The following is a 15329-nucleotide window of genomic DNA, read 5'->3' on the forward strand; positions in this document are numbered from 1 at the left end:
GGAAAGTAGAACGGACAGCAATAATGTCTTAATATCACTGAATATTCAATTTCCCCTGATTATCTCAAAAGTATCTTTTTATAATTGGTGTGTTTGAATTGAATCAGGATTCAGATAAGGTCTCCGTGTTGCGTTTTGTTGACCTGACTCTTCAGTCCCTTGTAACCTACAGTACTGCCCCCATCTCTTCTTTCCATGTCATTTAGTTATTGCAGAAACTGAGTCATTTGTCCAGAGGAATTTCCTGGGTTTGGGTCATTATATCTGTGCTCCTCTGTTTTCCTGTGTTTACTGTAAACTGATAGTTAAATATAAATAAAGAATACTTCATAGAATGTGCTGCGTGTTCAGTTGAAATATATAAAATTACCAATATTTGACCAGCTGCCCTTCAAAATGACAGTTTCTTTTTTTTTTTTTTTTTTGACCACAACAATTAATTTAATTCCTTTCCAAACAAGAGTCAAAAGATTTTTTACAAAATACATAAACCCACAATGGCAAGGAAAATAGAAGGGCAATAACAAAATTTTGGAAACAGTAAAGTAAATGGACCAAAGCTAATGGATTTTGCAAACTCCTTGTCAGTGAGAAAACTCAGTTCATACGGTGGAATCCAAAGGCAATGCCAGGAGAACTGACTCTGGGTGGTGAGCACAGAATGTGATAAATCGATGATGTATTGTATTATAGAAATGCACACTTGAAACTTGTGTAATTTTACTAACCATTGTCACCCCAATAAATTTATTTTTTTAAAAACAGGCAATACCAGTCATCTCTGGGAGTTAGAATGCGGTGGGGTGCTAAAAAAAGGAAAGTTGGTTTTAAGTTGTTTAAGAAGCACTTAAATTCTGAGGTCTCCAGCCCATTCGACACTGATGGGTGTGATTGCTTCCTTTTTTTTTTTTTTTTTTACTGCTTTCGCTGCATCCCAAAAATTTTGGTAGGATGTATTTTCATTGTCATTTGTTTCTATGTATCTTTTGATCTCTCCTCTAATTTCTTCTTTGACCCAGTCCTTCTTTAAAAGTATGTTGTTTAATCTCCATGTATTTGTGTTTTTTCCCGCTTTCTTTTTACAGTTGATATCCAATTTCAAAGCCTTGTGATCAAAGAATATGCATGGTATGATTTCAATCTTCTTAAATTTGTTGAGACTGATTTTATGTCCCAATATATGGTCTATCCTTGAGAATGTTCCATGTACACTAGAAAAGAATGTATAGTCTGATGTTTTAGGATGAAGTGCTCTATAAATGTCAATTATGTCCATTTCATCTAATGTGTCATTTAGGGCTACTATTTCGTTATTTATTTTCTGTTTGGATGATCTATCCATAGCTGTCAATGATGTATTTAAGTCCCCTAGTATAATTGTGTTTTGGTCAATTTCTCCCTTTAGTTCTGTTAGTAGTTGCTTGGTGTATTTGGTGCTCCCTGATTGGGGGCATAAATATTGATGACTGTTATGTCTTCTTGTTGTACAGTCCCTTCACCATTATGAAATGTCCATCTTTGTCTCTTGTTATCTTTTTCACCTTGAAGTCTGTTTCATCTGATATCATTATGGCTACACCTGATTTTCTCTGGGTACCATTTGCTTGGAGTGTCAATTTCCACCCTTTCACTTTGAGTCTATGCTTGTCCTTGTAGCTGAGATGTGTCTCTTGGAGACAGCATATGGTTGGGTTTAGTTTTTGATCCAATCTGCTACTCTGTGCCTTTTTATTGGTGAGTTCAGTCCATTTACATTTAGGGTGATTATTGATATGTGAGGATTTCCTGTCATTCTATCTTTAGTTTTCTGGTAAGGCTGTGTCTCCATTGTTTCTTTGCCTTTTGTTGTTGTCTATTATTTCTGTGTGGTGGTATTCTATGATGTTTCCCTCTGTTTCTTCTTTTATTTCAGTATATATTTCAATTCTGGATTTATTTTGAGTGGTTACCCTTAAGTTTATGTAAAAGAAAGTTTGATATTTAGAGTATTCCATTTTCTTCAGCACGCTTACTTTCTCCATTCCCATATTCGGTTCAGGCCTTTACTCTCCCCTTTTTGAGTTTTGGTTGCCACAAATTGTCCCTGTTGATGGTGGTCGAATAGCCTCCTTTAGTATTTCTTGTAGTGCAGGTCGTGTATTAGAAAATTCCCTCAGCTTCTGTATGTCTGGAAAGGTCTTTATTCCTCCTTCATATCTAAAGGATATCTTTGCTGGATATATTATTCTTGGCTCATGATTTCTCTCTTTCAATAGTTTGAATATTTGGTTCCACTCCTCCTGGCTTGTAGAGTTTCTGCTGAAAAATCTGATGATAATCTAATGGGCTTTCCTTTGTAAGTTACCGTCTTCTTTTCCCTGGCTGCCTTGAGGATTCTTTCTTTGTCGTTGATTTTAGACAGCTTCAATACAATGTGCCTTGGAGAAGGCCTGTTGGGATTGAGGTAACTAGGTGTTCTATTTGCTTCTTGGATTCGAGGGTCCAGTTCTGTCCACAAATTTGGGAAGTTCTCATCGACAATTTGTTTGAATATATTCTCTGTTCCGTTCTCTCTTTCTTCTCCTTCTGGTATGCCCATTATTCTTATATTGCTCTTTCTGATGGAGTCAGAAAGTTCTTGTAGAGTTCTTTCATTTCTTTTAAGTCTCAAGTCTCTTTCTTCTTCTATCTGTGTCATTTCCAGGTTTCTATCTTCGATGTCACTGATTCTTTCCTCCATCTGGTCAACTCTACTACCTAAGCTGGTTATTTCATTCTTAATTTCTTCTATTGAGTTCTTAATCTCCAGAAATTCTATTTGGTTCTTTTTAAAATTTCAATCTCTTTCGTAAAATGCTCATGCTGTTCTTTGATTGAGTTTCTGAGTTCATTTAACTGCCTATCTGTGTTTTCTTGTATCTCGTTGAGTTTTTCAGAACTGCAATCTTGAATTCTCTGTCATTTAAGTCACATATTTCTGTATCTTTAAGTGCCTTCTCTGGAGATTTTTCACTTTCTTTCTGAGCTATCTTGTTGCCTTGGTTATTCATGGCGATTACTGGTTTACTATTTCTCTTCCTAGACATCTACAGGAGTGACTTCTGCAACAGGTTGATAGGAAGAGGTCTTTCTTTTGTTTTCCAGTACTTGTTGGTAGAATGTTTTATTATTTCTCCAACTGCAATTTATTTTTCTTCTCCCACACGGTAGTGCTATGTTTTCTCTGCACTATTCCAACTTCTCACACAATGGGGGGATTCCCTGGGAGACGGGCTTCTCCTCTGTTAATAGTTCGTCTAGGTCACAGGGCGCAGTGTCCCGGTGGGTATGCGGAGAGCTTTTGATGTTCCAAAGCTCTTCCAGCTCCTGATTCAGAGCCCGTATGTTTCAGCAGTTCTGTTTACTCCTGCAGGGATCCGCCCAGATAGGTGGGGTCAGGGCGGGGTGAGTTGTGAGAGGTGGCCCAGAGCAATGGCGGCGACCACCACCACAGCCGGTCCTGCTTCCACAGCTCTCTCCCCTTTGCCGGAACTAGTTGGGCTGTGAATTTGTGTTTGCGGTCCACAGTTCTCAAAACAGCAAATTTTCTGTTGTTTTGATCTGACACTGCTACTGTTTCGCTTCTAGCACCGGGCAGGTGGGGGCGGGGCGAGCTCTGGGAGGGGGGGAGGGGGCGGCTAGTCTCAGTGCCTAAGGCTCCGTTCTCTGCTCGGCAGTGCGGGCTTAAACCACCGTTTTCAGCCTTCTTCCCTCAGTCTTTTCTCCGAGGTCTCTGCCGTGAGCGTTGGGTTCAGCCGTGTTATATGCTGTCCCCTCAGCCCTGTGGAGCCCTGGCGGAGCCCTAGCAGTCCGAGTTCTTCCCTCACTCGCAGCTACGGTGGTTCCGGGATGCAGCGAGCTCGGGGCACTGAGCTGGGTCTGCGTCCTGCGCCCGCGCGGCTCCGTCTCCGCGTACTTCTCCCTTTCCTCCTCCCTCCACTCGCGCGAATCTCCCACCTGTAGGTGATTTCAGTCGGTAGTGGGCCTCTTCGTCTTGCCTGTCTGCTGTGCAGGGAGTCCTTTGTGGAGTTTTTGTTGTTCGATTCGTTGTAAATTCCAGGGGAGCTTTACAGAGGCTCACCTCACGCCGCCATTTTTCCGGAAGTCCAAAATGACAGTTTCTTACTGTTCAACCTCAAACTTCTGTTGTGTCACATCAGGAAGTCCCACTTTGACGCTGAGACTGACCAGTGGGTTTTGGAGGTCAGCCTGACCCTGCATTGTCAGGTTCTCCACTTGAGTGTGTCAATCACTGACGAGTGCCCCTGGGTCCTGAGCTCATTAGGAGTTGCAAATAGTGATGTTTGCATGCTGTCATTCCTCCTCCATTTATTAGCTGTGATTTTTCTATAAAGAAGAACTTTTCCTCATCAGTGATTTGGTTACAGCAGGATGAATGCTTCATTTCCCCCCCTTTTTAAAACCATGTGTTAGGGCCCTAGCAACCTCCAAAGAGATTGATGATGACGATGTGTGTGGTCATGTGTTAGACATATTTCAATTTTCTATAGTTTTGTTGCTCCAAGTGTCCCTTTTTAGCCAGATGGGGACCCTTGAAGTTTTCTTCAGTGTTCTGACATCTCCATACACAGTGTGAAGAGGTAGGAATGCCTCGCCTCCCTTCCCCACACCATGGCCCCCTCAGGTGTGACATGAGGTCGCGCTGCTGTGCTGGAACCTCCTGGATTGTCGGGATGGGCAGTTGGTACCAGGTTAAGAAAAAGCTTTGTGCTGTGGCTTGCAAAGTATTTGGGGATCCTCTCATAGGCAGTCCAGTTCAGATGTGAACTCACTGCAAGGGAAAGTCTTGGGTGTACCTCAAAACATTTATTCACTGTACCAAGCTGGCGGAAAGTGTTGAGTGGGAAGGTAAGGGCTGACCGAGGTCGTAGGCAGCAGTGAAGTGCAAGAATGGTTCAGCGGTGGGGCCTTTGGATGCCGCCCTGTGCTGCTGCTTCTGCATTCTTGGAAGGGTTCCAGACCAGGCTCATGGCTTTGAGCACTGAGGGCACCCTGGCCACGGCAGGGCAGGCACCACAAGGCGCTGCGGCTGTGCACACCCGGGAGGGCAGGGCGGGCAAGTGTCCGGGAGGACAGCTGGCTTTCTCCGCCCGCTCTGGCCCAGGGCTCCCTGGGGCGGGCAGCCCTGGCTCTGCCTCACACCTTGCTTTCCCCAAGGGCCTTTGGGCCCCACCCCTCCTCCGGGAGCTTCCCAGCCCCCAATCAGTGGCTCCCCACCTCTTCTGGTCCCCATTGGCCCCTCCGAGCCCTTGCTCACTTTTAAATGGAACCACCTGCATGGTGGGTGGAAACAGAAAGTCAGAGAAGTTACTAACGAGTCAGGTTTGGTGGGAGGCCTCTGAGCTGTTGTATGTACATTCATTCATTCATTCATTCATTCATTCATTCATTCATTCATGCAGACCAGCGTTCACTGGGCCTCTCCTGGCACTGCAGCCCTGTGCCAGGTACAACACCAAGTACACACAGAGGTGGGATGTTGTTTGAACTGTAAGCCAGGCCCAAAATTCCCCAGGTGAGTGTGTGACAAGAGTGAGGAGGTTCTGGGTGTGGCTGGGGTGCAGCGAGGGTGGGCAGCGTAGAATCCGGTGGGTGGGGTGGGGCCCTATTGCAGGCAGGAGGTGCTTGAGGCACAAGCAGGACGGCAGAAAGACAGGAGCACCTGCGTGTGTCTGGGTGGGAGCATGTGCCACGTCATCTGAAAAGAAGGAAAACGGGGCTAAATCATTGGTTCTCACCTTGGGCCCATGGGTCCCCATGCAAAGCTCATGGAAACTGGCTCCTCCTCAGCAAAAGTTACAACACGAAAGCACGTCACCCTGTGCTTCAGTTCTGGGGTGTTCACTGAGCCCCGTAACATGCCCTGGGTCCTCTGGTTGAGAATCCCAGACTAGGCTTGGGGGGCAGGACTCAGCTGAGGAATTCAGAGCTCCTGCGGCCACAGCTGGGCTTTGAGCGGGCGCAGCGATGGAAGCGAGAGCAGGTCTGGCCAGGCGGGAGGGCCGGCCGCTGAGCTGGCCTCGTGCCCATTGGGACCGAGGCTCTGTCTCTCTACTCAGGGATACCAGTTCACAACAGAGTTTCTTCATCCGAGTTGCAGTGGCCTGTTAGGCCGACAGCCAGGCTCTTTTTGTGCCTCTCAACTCCCACCCACTTGTCCACACCAGAAAGAAAACAAACAGCCCCCCATCATCTGAAAGTGCCACACTCCAGACACTCCCTGAGCATTTTGTGTGCATCAGCTCTTTTAAGCCTCATAGCAACGCTAGGAGGTAGGATATAATCAGCTCCATGTTATAGGTCAAGAAATGGAGGCAGAGAGACGGGAAATGATCCACTCAGGGCCGTACAGCTAGTAAGTAGACGAGCTGGTGTTTGGACCCAGAACCTGACCCTCTTACCCAGCATGCTATGCTGCTGCGCACCAGGTTAGATGTGCAACAATTAGTCATTTAACGAACATGAAGGTGCCTCTGTCTCACTTCAAACGCGGTATTCAAAAAATCCACCCTCAGGGGCCTCACTTCAAGGACACGTAGGAAATTTGAGCATCAAAGAAGATGTTTCTGGAAAAGGGCCTCACAATTTGGAGAGGTGCTCTCCACCTCTGCACGGGCTCTGACGGTCTCCTCCCATGGCCCTGGCGTTTGTCCTGCGGACACCTGGCGGAAGGACCTGGGCTGGTGTTTCCATGACTCATCCTTGGCTTAATTATCATTGTTACATTGCATAGATTGCATAAAAACAAGCACCATTGTTACGAATGACTTTCTATGGCTTCCCTCCCCATCTCCACCCCCTATTTTCTTTTCAAACCATTCTACTGTCTAGCACAGTATCTGGCCTCTAGCAGAACCCCCAGTAAATGTCAGGTGAATGGGTAGACAGATAGGTAAATGAGTGGGTGAATGGATGGAAGGGAGGGAGGAAGGAAGGAAGGGTGAAAAAATGGAAGGAGGGATGGATGGATGAGTGGGTGGATGGATGGATGGATGGACGGACGGACGGACGGACGGATGGATGGATGGATGGATGGATGGATGGATGGACGGACGGATGGATGGACGGATGGATGGATGGAGTGGAAGGGTATTTCTCAAAGCCTTCCCAACCTGGCGACTTTCTCTGGTCTTTGGACTGAAGCCACTGAGAAGGCATCCCGGAGTCCACCTCCATCACTGCCTTCACCCACATGCCTCCCTCTTCTCAGTTGCTGTCACACACTTGCTGTGTCCCCAGTGAGATGCGCAGTCAGTCGCAGGATGCTTGGCTGGTTCTAACAGGTGCCACCGGCTTGTCCGCATACCTGAGTGAGGGTTTCCCCAGGACACACTGTTGCCTGGTCCCAGGCTGAGCCCGTCCTGTACAATCCCTCAGCAACTCTCTGTGGTAAGTAACTGCTGTTGTTTCAAGCCCAGGAAATGGCCCGAGGGCACATAGTCTGTAAAGCCTGGGCCCGGGATCCCAGCCGTGGCCTGTGCTGCTTTACACGTAGCAGTGCTAAGTCATGAGTCAGCGACGTAACCAGTCACACACTGCGCTTGTGCCTGTGGTGCCTGGGCCTTGAAGCCAGCAGCCTCTGTCTTAGTGGCAGAGACATGATTCCATGTGATGCTGGTGGTTCCGGGCTCAAACATGTCACATTGTCTCAGGGACTTACTGAAGGCAGATTTCCGCTTTCTTGTGGATTTAGGAGCATTATCTTTGCCGCTCCTGGGACTGACCATCTCGGGGCAGGTGGCATGTGGGGCTTATGTGCTGGAAGCCTGAGGTGTGAAGGCCCGCCTGCTCTGGTCATTCCAGGTGGGTAAGGAATTACCGTCATTTTTGTATTTTACAGCTGACTCGGGGGAGGTAGCGTGGGATTCAATGACTTGCCTATAGACAGGCAGCTGGCTGTGGCTGTCAAGGCTACATGGCACCCCTGGAATCCATCTTCTTTCGGTTTCCCTCCTGCTCCATCAGTCTGTGTCCTGTCTCTTCTGTCCCCATACAACCTGTGGGAGAGATCTGCAAAAAGAAAATGAATCAACATTTTGGAGGCAGAGGCCTGCCTATTTACAGAGCTGAGCTGGGTGACCCTGGTCGGGTGTGGGGGAATCAGGGTTGCAATGTGGTGTACACAATACAGAGCCCCAGTTCCATTCAGATCTCAGGTAATGCCACATTTGGGGAAACATATTAAAATTTGATTTCTTTATCTGAAATTCAAGTTCACCGGGGTGACCCATATTTATCTGGCAGCTCTAGTGAGAGGGAATTTGGGCATGGGGTAAGGGGTGGTTGGGGATACTGGATGCCTAGGAGATACAAAAGCCAGGAGCAGGGACAGCAGACCGTCCCATCACTCTGCCTCCTGCCACGTGTGTACATAGCCTGCTGGACGGTGACCTATGTCATTCCACATCCTGGCCCCTGGCGGCCAGCGCCCTGTGGCCGTGTTTCTGTCTTCTCCGTCCTAACTGGGTGAAGTGTACAGCTGGGCACCTGAGGGAGAGAAGCGGCAGCAACAGCAGGGAGAGAAATTAACCTTGGGTTCAGTGAGGCTCTTAGCTGCTGATATATTGGTTGCCCTGACGTCATAGCCCGATCCCATACAGGTCAGTCAGAAGGCAGACAGTAGTCATTCATCGGACACACTGTCTCCGCTTCCCTTTCCCATAGGCCTGGCCTGGGCCCACCACCTGTTGTAGTTAGATTGATCTGAAAGAGCGTTTATTATCCCACCTTTTCCCAGTGGAAGGGGCAGGTATGGGGGGCCATCTGGGAGGTCGGGGAAGGCCGAGAGATGTTCCACTGTCCCCTGAACGGCAGAAGCCTGGTGGAGGGCCCAGCCTGGGCCTCCCAAGGCCTGTGTGCTCGCCTGGGCTGTTCTGAGCCCGTGGTTTGCTCGGCTGCAGAACGGGCTCCCCTGCCATCACCCAGGAGTGTGCTGTGACGATAGAAGCAGTGGGAGGGCTGGGCTGTGGGCTGGGGTCTGACACGTCCAGTAAGCCTCATTAAAACAGAAGAAAGACCCCTCTTCAGGGACAGACTCGGGACGCTGTGGGGCAGCGCGTGGAAGTCTGCCAGGGTCTGTGGACACTGGCAGCGGACACCGGCAGCCTTTCCAATCTGCACTAGAGTTCAGATTCAGCAAGGACTGGATTTTTTAAAATCGGCTTTCTTGAGGTGTGGTGCACGCATGGTGTGCACAGTTTAAGGGTGCAGTCTGATGAGTCCTACATGGGCATATACGCTTCACACAGGTTAACATGTTAAATGTTAAATGTATATGCCCGTGCAAACAACACCTGGATCAAGAGTTAGAACATTCCCTTCCCCAACAGTTTCTCTCATGCCTCTTCCTGGGCAGTCTCCCCTTTCTGCTGCAGCCCCCAGGCCCAGCGCTGCCACTCTGCTTTCTGTCAGTATGGGAGGCTTCTGCCTGTTCTAGAGCTTCATGTAAATGCAGTTAGACAGCGGGCACTGGAATGCGCCTGAATCCTTGGCTCCGCATACAGTTGATGACGGCTGTCCCTTTGTGCCACTGAGTAGCGTTCGTCATGCAGATGGGCCGCACTGTCCATGCATCCACGTCGCAGGTGGCGGGTTTCTGAGAGGCAGAGCCCTCAGTGAGAGCACAGAACACCGCCTGCTCCCCCTTCCACCTCATTTTCCAGCTGGGCAGACAGCTCCAGAGAGCAAAACTGCCTTCCCCACGCAAGGAGGGTGAGCAGGCAGATCTGGTTCCGGCAGCCAAGGCTTCGGACTCCCTGTGTGGTGCTCCCCTCAATGCTGGGCTTGCAGGAGGCTCACAGGCCCCTCAGGCATGAGGACGTGACACCTTATGTCATTTTTAAGTCTACAGTGTCCTTTTGAAAGCATTATCCCATCAACTGGGAGAGGAAAAAAAATCAATGGACTTTAAAGCCGTACTTAAAATCACATACTGGGAACGAGGTGTGCCAAAGACAGCTGGGCTAATGAGGAGGCTGGAGAGAGGGGCCTCCCGTTCTAGAAGGAGCCCTGGGTGAGGAGCCAGGGGGGCTGCCCTGCCGCTCCACCAGTCCCTGCTGAGGGACCTCTGCTGCCTCGTATGTAGGTGGAGCTAACAGCATCCCCCTCCTCTCGGGGGCCCAGTGAGCGCACATAGAAGCACTGTGGAAATTGTCTGCACCAACGATTATTACGATTCTTATTGTTAGTGTCTTGGTGCCCCGGGTTCTCAGACAGTCACTGACCCCTGCTCTTCCCCCGGAGCTCCCTCTGCCTAGACGTCCTGCCCACACTTGCTGCGCGAGTTTGCTGATGGTTCCCTCTGCCGTGCAGAAGCTTTTAGTCTGATGCAGTCCCACTTGTTTGTTTTTGCTTTTGATGCCTGTGCTTTTGGTGTCAAATCCAAACAAATCATCACCGAAGAGTTGACTGCCTATGTTTTCTTCTAGTTTTATTGTTTCAGGTCTTACGTTCAAATCTTTTCTCCATTTTGAGATGATTTTTGTGTATGGTGTAAGGTAGGGGTCCAGCGTCATTCTTTTGCATGTGGCTGACCAGTTTTCCCAGCACCGTTTATTGAAGGCTGTCCTTTTCCCATTGTATGTTCTTGGCTCCTTTATCATAAATTAATTGAGTGTACATGTGTGGGTTTATTTCTGGGCTCTCTGTTCTGTTTCATTGATCTATGTGTGTTTTTATACTAGTACCATACTGTTTAGATTACTATGGCTTCGTAATTTAGTTTGAAATCGGGGAGTGTGATGCCTCTAGCTTTGTTCTTCTTTCTCAAGATTGCTTTGGCTATTCGGGGTCTTTTGTGGTTCTATATGAATTTTAGGATTGTTCTATTTCTTTGAAAAATGTCATTGGAATTTGATCAGTATCACATTGAATCTATAGATTGCTTTTGGTAACATGGACATTTAAACAACAGTCTTCTAATCCATGAGCACGGAATATCTTTCCATTTCTTTGTGTCTTCTTCAATTTCCTTCATCAATGTCTTATAGTTTTCAGTGTAGAGGTCTTTCACCTCCTTGGTTAAATTCATTCCTAGGTATTTTATTCTTTTTGATGCAGTTGTAAATGGGATTGTTTTCTCATTTCTCTTTCCGATAGTTCATTATTAGTGTGTAGAAATGCAACAGATTCTTATATATTGATATTGAATCCTGCAGGTTTACTGAATTGGTTTATTAGTTCTAACAGTTTTTTTGCGGAGTCTTTAGTATCATGCCATCTGCAAATAGTGAGAGTTTTACTTCTTCCTTTCTGATTTGGATGCCTTTTATTTTTTTTTCTTGCCTACTTGCTCTGGCTGGAGTTTCCAACACTGTTGAATAAAAAAGAAGAGAGTAGGTGTCCTTGTCTTATTCCTGATCTTAGAGGAAAAGTTTTAAACTTTTTTTTGAGCACAATATCAGCTGCACATTATTCATTCATCGTGGCCTTTATTATGTGGTACTCTCTCTCCATACCCTTGTTGTTTTTTTTTAAAAATATAAATAGATGTTTGATTTTGTCAAATGCTTTTTCTGCATATGATGATGATGATATTTTTTTTTTATCCTTCATTTTGTTAATGTGGGATGTCATTTTTTTTGATTTGCAGATGTTGAACCATCCTTGCATCCCTGATAAAAATCCCATGTTTTATGATTTTTTTTTTTTTTTTATTTTTTTTAAAATAAATTTTTATTGAGGTATAATTTACATACAACATTATATTAGTTGAAGTCGTACAACATAGTGATTCAATATATGTATATATTGTGAAATGATCACCACAGGTCTACTTAACATTTGCCACCATACATAATTATTTTTTTTTTTTTTTTTGATGAGAAATTTTTTTTTTTTTTTTTTTTTCAACAAAAATGCAATGCATGCAGTGTAGTTACAGTAGTTCACCTCACCATTACATACACCCCTAGATTTATTTATTTTATTTATAACTGGAAGTTTGTTTTGTTTGATCCCTCACCCACCGTGCCCATCCCCTCCTGCCTCCTGAAACACCTGTCTGTTCTCTGTGTCTGTGTGTTTGTTTTTTGTTGTTATACATATATATATATAGTATTTGTATTTTTTTCTTCTTTTCTGTGTCTCACACAATCACATCATAATCCATCCACCATCCCACCATTCGCAAATTGCAAGATTTTTTTTCTTTTTTTTATAATAATATTATATTGTATATGTATACACACACACACACACACACACCACATTTTTTTTTTTAATAATTTTGTTTTAATAATTTTTTGCTTTTTTTTTTTGGATTTTTTTTCATTGGTTCATTTGGTATATAATTGGCTTTTCTTTTTCTTTTCTTGTGGGGTTTTGGTATCAGGGTAATGCTGGGGTTGAAAATTGGTTTGGAAGTGTTCCCTGTCTTCTCTTCTCTTCTAGTTTTTTGAAAGTTTTTGAAAGAATTGTTGTAATGTCTTTTAGAATTTCTAGAAAATCTCTCAGAAAAAAACTCTGGTTTCTTCATTTTTCTTCTTTTTATTACTTTTTATTACTGATTCAATCTAATTACTAATAATCAGTGTGCTCAGGTTTCTTATTTCTTCATGAGTCAGTTTTGGTAGGTTGTGTGTTTTCTAGGAATTTATCCATTTCTTCTAGGTTATCCAATTTGCTGGCATATAGTAAGTAGTCTCTTGGAATCCTTTGTGTGTTTACAGTGTGTTTGTTTTTTTTTTTTTTTTTTTTTTTTTTTTTTTTTTCTTTTTTTTTTCTCGGTTTTTAGCTTTTTTTTTTTGTTTTTTTTTTTTTTTTTAAAAATTTTTTATATCTTTTCTTTCTATTATCTATTTATTTTTTCTCTCTTTTTTTTTTTTCTTCTCTCTCTTTTTTTTTTTCTTTCTTTCTTTACTTTTTTTTTTTTTTTTTTTTTTTTTTTTTTTCTTTTTTTGAGGTGTAAAGTTTGAGATTTTTTTTTTTTTTTTTTTTTCTTGAGGTAAGCCTGTTGCTCTGTTTTCTCTTTTCTTAGATTTTTTTTTTATATATATATGTTGTTTTTTTAGTTGTTGTTTCCTTTTTTTTTTTTGTCTTTGATTTTTTCTCTTCTTTTTTGATAGTTCAGTACTTGTAGTTCTTGTCTTTTTTTCTGATGGGTCACTGTGAAAGGTCCTCCTCTTCCTCCTCTGCTGCTTTGCTGGCTTGGCTGCTCTTTGTGTCTTTCAGGTCAGCCACCTGCCTGGGCTCCTGGGAGGGCTTGGCTCTCTGTTTCTCTTTCGGGAGAATGGGGCACGGTGCCAATAGTGGAGATGTGAGGAGGGAAGGCGGAGGAGCCACTTTCTCGGACTCTCCCTCCTGTAAACTGCAGCCTGTACCCCCTCCCCCTGCCTGTCACCAGGAAAGGGAAGAGAGGCCTGGGCTGGGAGAGCTGGGTGGGGGGCATCATGGGGGTGGATGTGGCTGCGCTGGTCCCTCCCCCCAAATTAATTGCTGGGAGACAGGGCAGGGCAGCTGCAGGCAGACAGAGAGAATGCTGCTGAGGCCCAGGGGGATGGGGTGTGCCCAGAGCCCCCCCCTTCTGTAGAGCGCCAGAGACGCAGAGGAGGGGAGGATGGACACTCCATATGTAGGATATGAGGGACATTTGGGGCATTAGAGCGAAGCCACCTTGACTCCCAGCTGCCTCCTCTCTAGCTGCACCCTGTGAATTTGCCTGTTTACACCCACCTCCAACCCCCCCCCTCCTGCCGTGTTCATTCACCAGTGTATGTGGTGTACTTGGCAGTGACCTGGCTGCTGGGCCGCTGGGGCGTTGGAGATAAACACAGGCAGGAAGGGCACTTGTTAGAGCCGTCTGTTCATTCTGCCCCACTGTTAGCTGTTGAAGGTTGAGGGTAGATGTGATTAGTTTGAAAAATAAAATAAAAATTGAGAGCTTGAAAGTCTGTGCATCGGGGGAGCTGGGGAAGCAGGGGTGCGGGTGCAGGTTGCCCTTTCTTGGCTTGGCCGGGGTGCGGTTGTGAGAGCACCCCGAGGGCCAGGCGTGGGCACCGGTCCTGTGCTCTCAGCTCTGCTGTCTGCAGGCTTCCTGACAGCTCCTCCTGCTGTTTTCAGCATCCTTCTCCTCTGTCTTCTTGTGTCTGCTGTGGGCTTTGGAGTTGTGTGTGATGAGCTCCAGACTTGGAGGAAGGCCTGCGCTGCTCAGGGCGCCTCCTGGGCTGCCAGGGCTCTTTCTGCTTCTTGAGGTGTCTGAGGTGTTTGGTGGAAGAGGGTGCTTCCAGCAGCACTGTGTGGCCCACCCACACGGGATTGAGGATGTGTGGGAGCCCCTGCGGAGCTGACCTGAGAGCCACAGAGCAGCTGCTCCCCTCATTCCCTCTCCTCAGCATCGGGGGCTCAGGGAGCAGAGAGCTATGCTCCTCCCTCCACCCTCACCCTGGGCGTCTCCCAACACACATGTCACATTGCCATGTTCCCTTTTCCCGTTCAGGTCGCAAGATGGGAACAGAAAACCCGAAAGCTGAGCCGGGCCTTCGGCTCCCCCTACCTGGCCTGCTACGCACTGGGTGGGGCCATCGTGCTTCTGAACGTCCTGCGCTCGCACTGGTAAGCCCGCCCAGCTGGGTCGCCCAATACAATCGGGTAATTGTAAGAATCTAGGACACGGAGGTGCCACGCGGCCACTATTGGGGGTATTGGGGCCCATCAAAACATGGGAGTGTTGTGTCTGAATGCACAGGGATTCTGCTCTCCAAGGCCTCATGCCACAGCAAGCCGCCCCTTCCGTTTCTGGGCCATTAGACTCCTGTCACAAAGGAGTCCTCTTGACCTTGGAAGGGACAGAGGACAAGGGGATCCAGGCACAGAGGACAAGGCCTGGGGGGCCCCCAAGCTCGCATCCTGGCCACTAGTGGGTGGACAGAGCCTCTGTAGAAGCCCCTCCAGGAAGTTCCAGCAAGAGGCGGGTGTCCCCCGGGGAGCGGGGCCTCGCCCAGATCTGGGCTGGTGTCAGCCAGCGGCTCAGGCCACCTCTGGACTTTTTGCCATCAGAGAAAGAGGCCAGGGAGGGTGAACTTGTTCTAGATGCCGAAGCACCACCTGCAGAACATGGGAGCACACTCTGCTGCCCAGATGCAGGGCAGGGTGCCCTGGGGAGGGCAAGGCTGTGGAGAGGACGGTGGGGTCAAGTGGTCAGATGTGGCGTGCCTAGCGTGGCCTGGCCCTGAGCCTAGTTCTCACCTCCTGGGGTTCCATGAGAACCACCACAGCGGCACATTAGCTCATGGGCTGAATGTGGCCCGGGCAGTCCTTTAAAAATGAGAAAACGGAGCCATCGCTGGGGGCTG

General features: G+C 46.9%; 1 protein-coding gene across 4 annotated transcripts in view; it reads left to right on the forward strand.

The window, feature by feature from the left end:
• Positions 1–15329, forward strand: part of PEMT (phosphatidylethanolamine N-methyltransferase) — an 83250-nt gene that overhangs the window by 53263 nt on the left and 14658 nt on the right. For all 4 annotated transcript variants that reach the window (XM_074320783.1, XM_074320781.1, XM_074320784.1 and 1 more), the window contains exon 3: positions 14474–14589. In XM_074320783.1, coding sequence (XP_074176884.1) covers positions 14474–14589 — 116 coding nt within the window. The remainder of the gene's footprint in view (positions 1–14473; positions 14590–15329) is intronic.

Source organism: Rhinolophus sinicus, linkage group LG15 (genome assembly GCF_036562045.2).
Source record: "Rhinolophus sinicus isolate RSC01 linkage group LG15, ASM3656204v1, whole genome shotgun sequence".
Taxonomy (NCBI): Eukaryota; Metazoa; Chordata; class Mammalia; order Chiroptera; family Rhinolophidae; genus Rhinolophus; species Rhinolophus sinicus.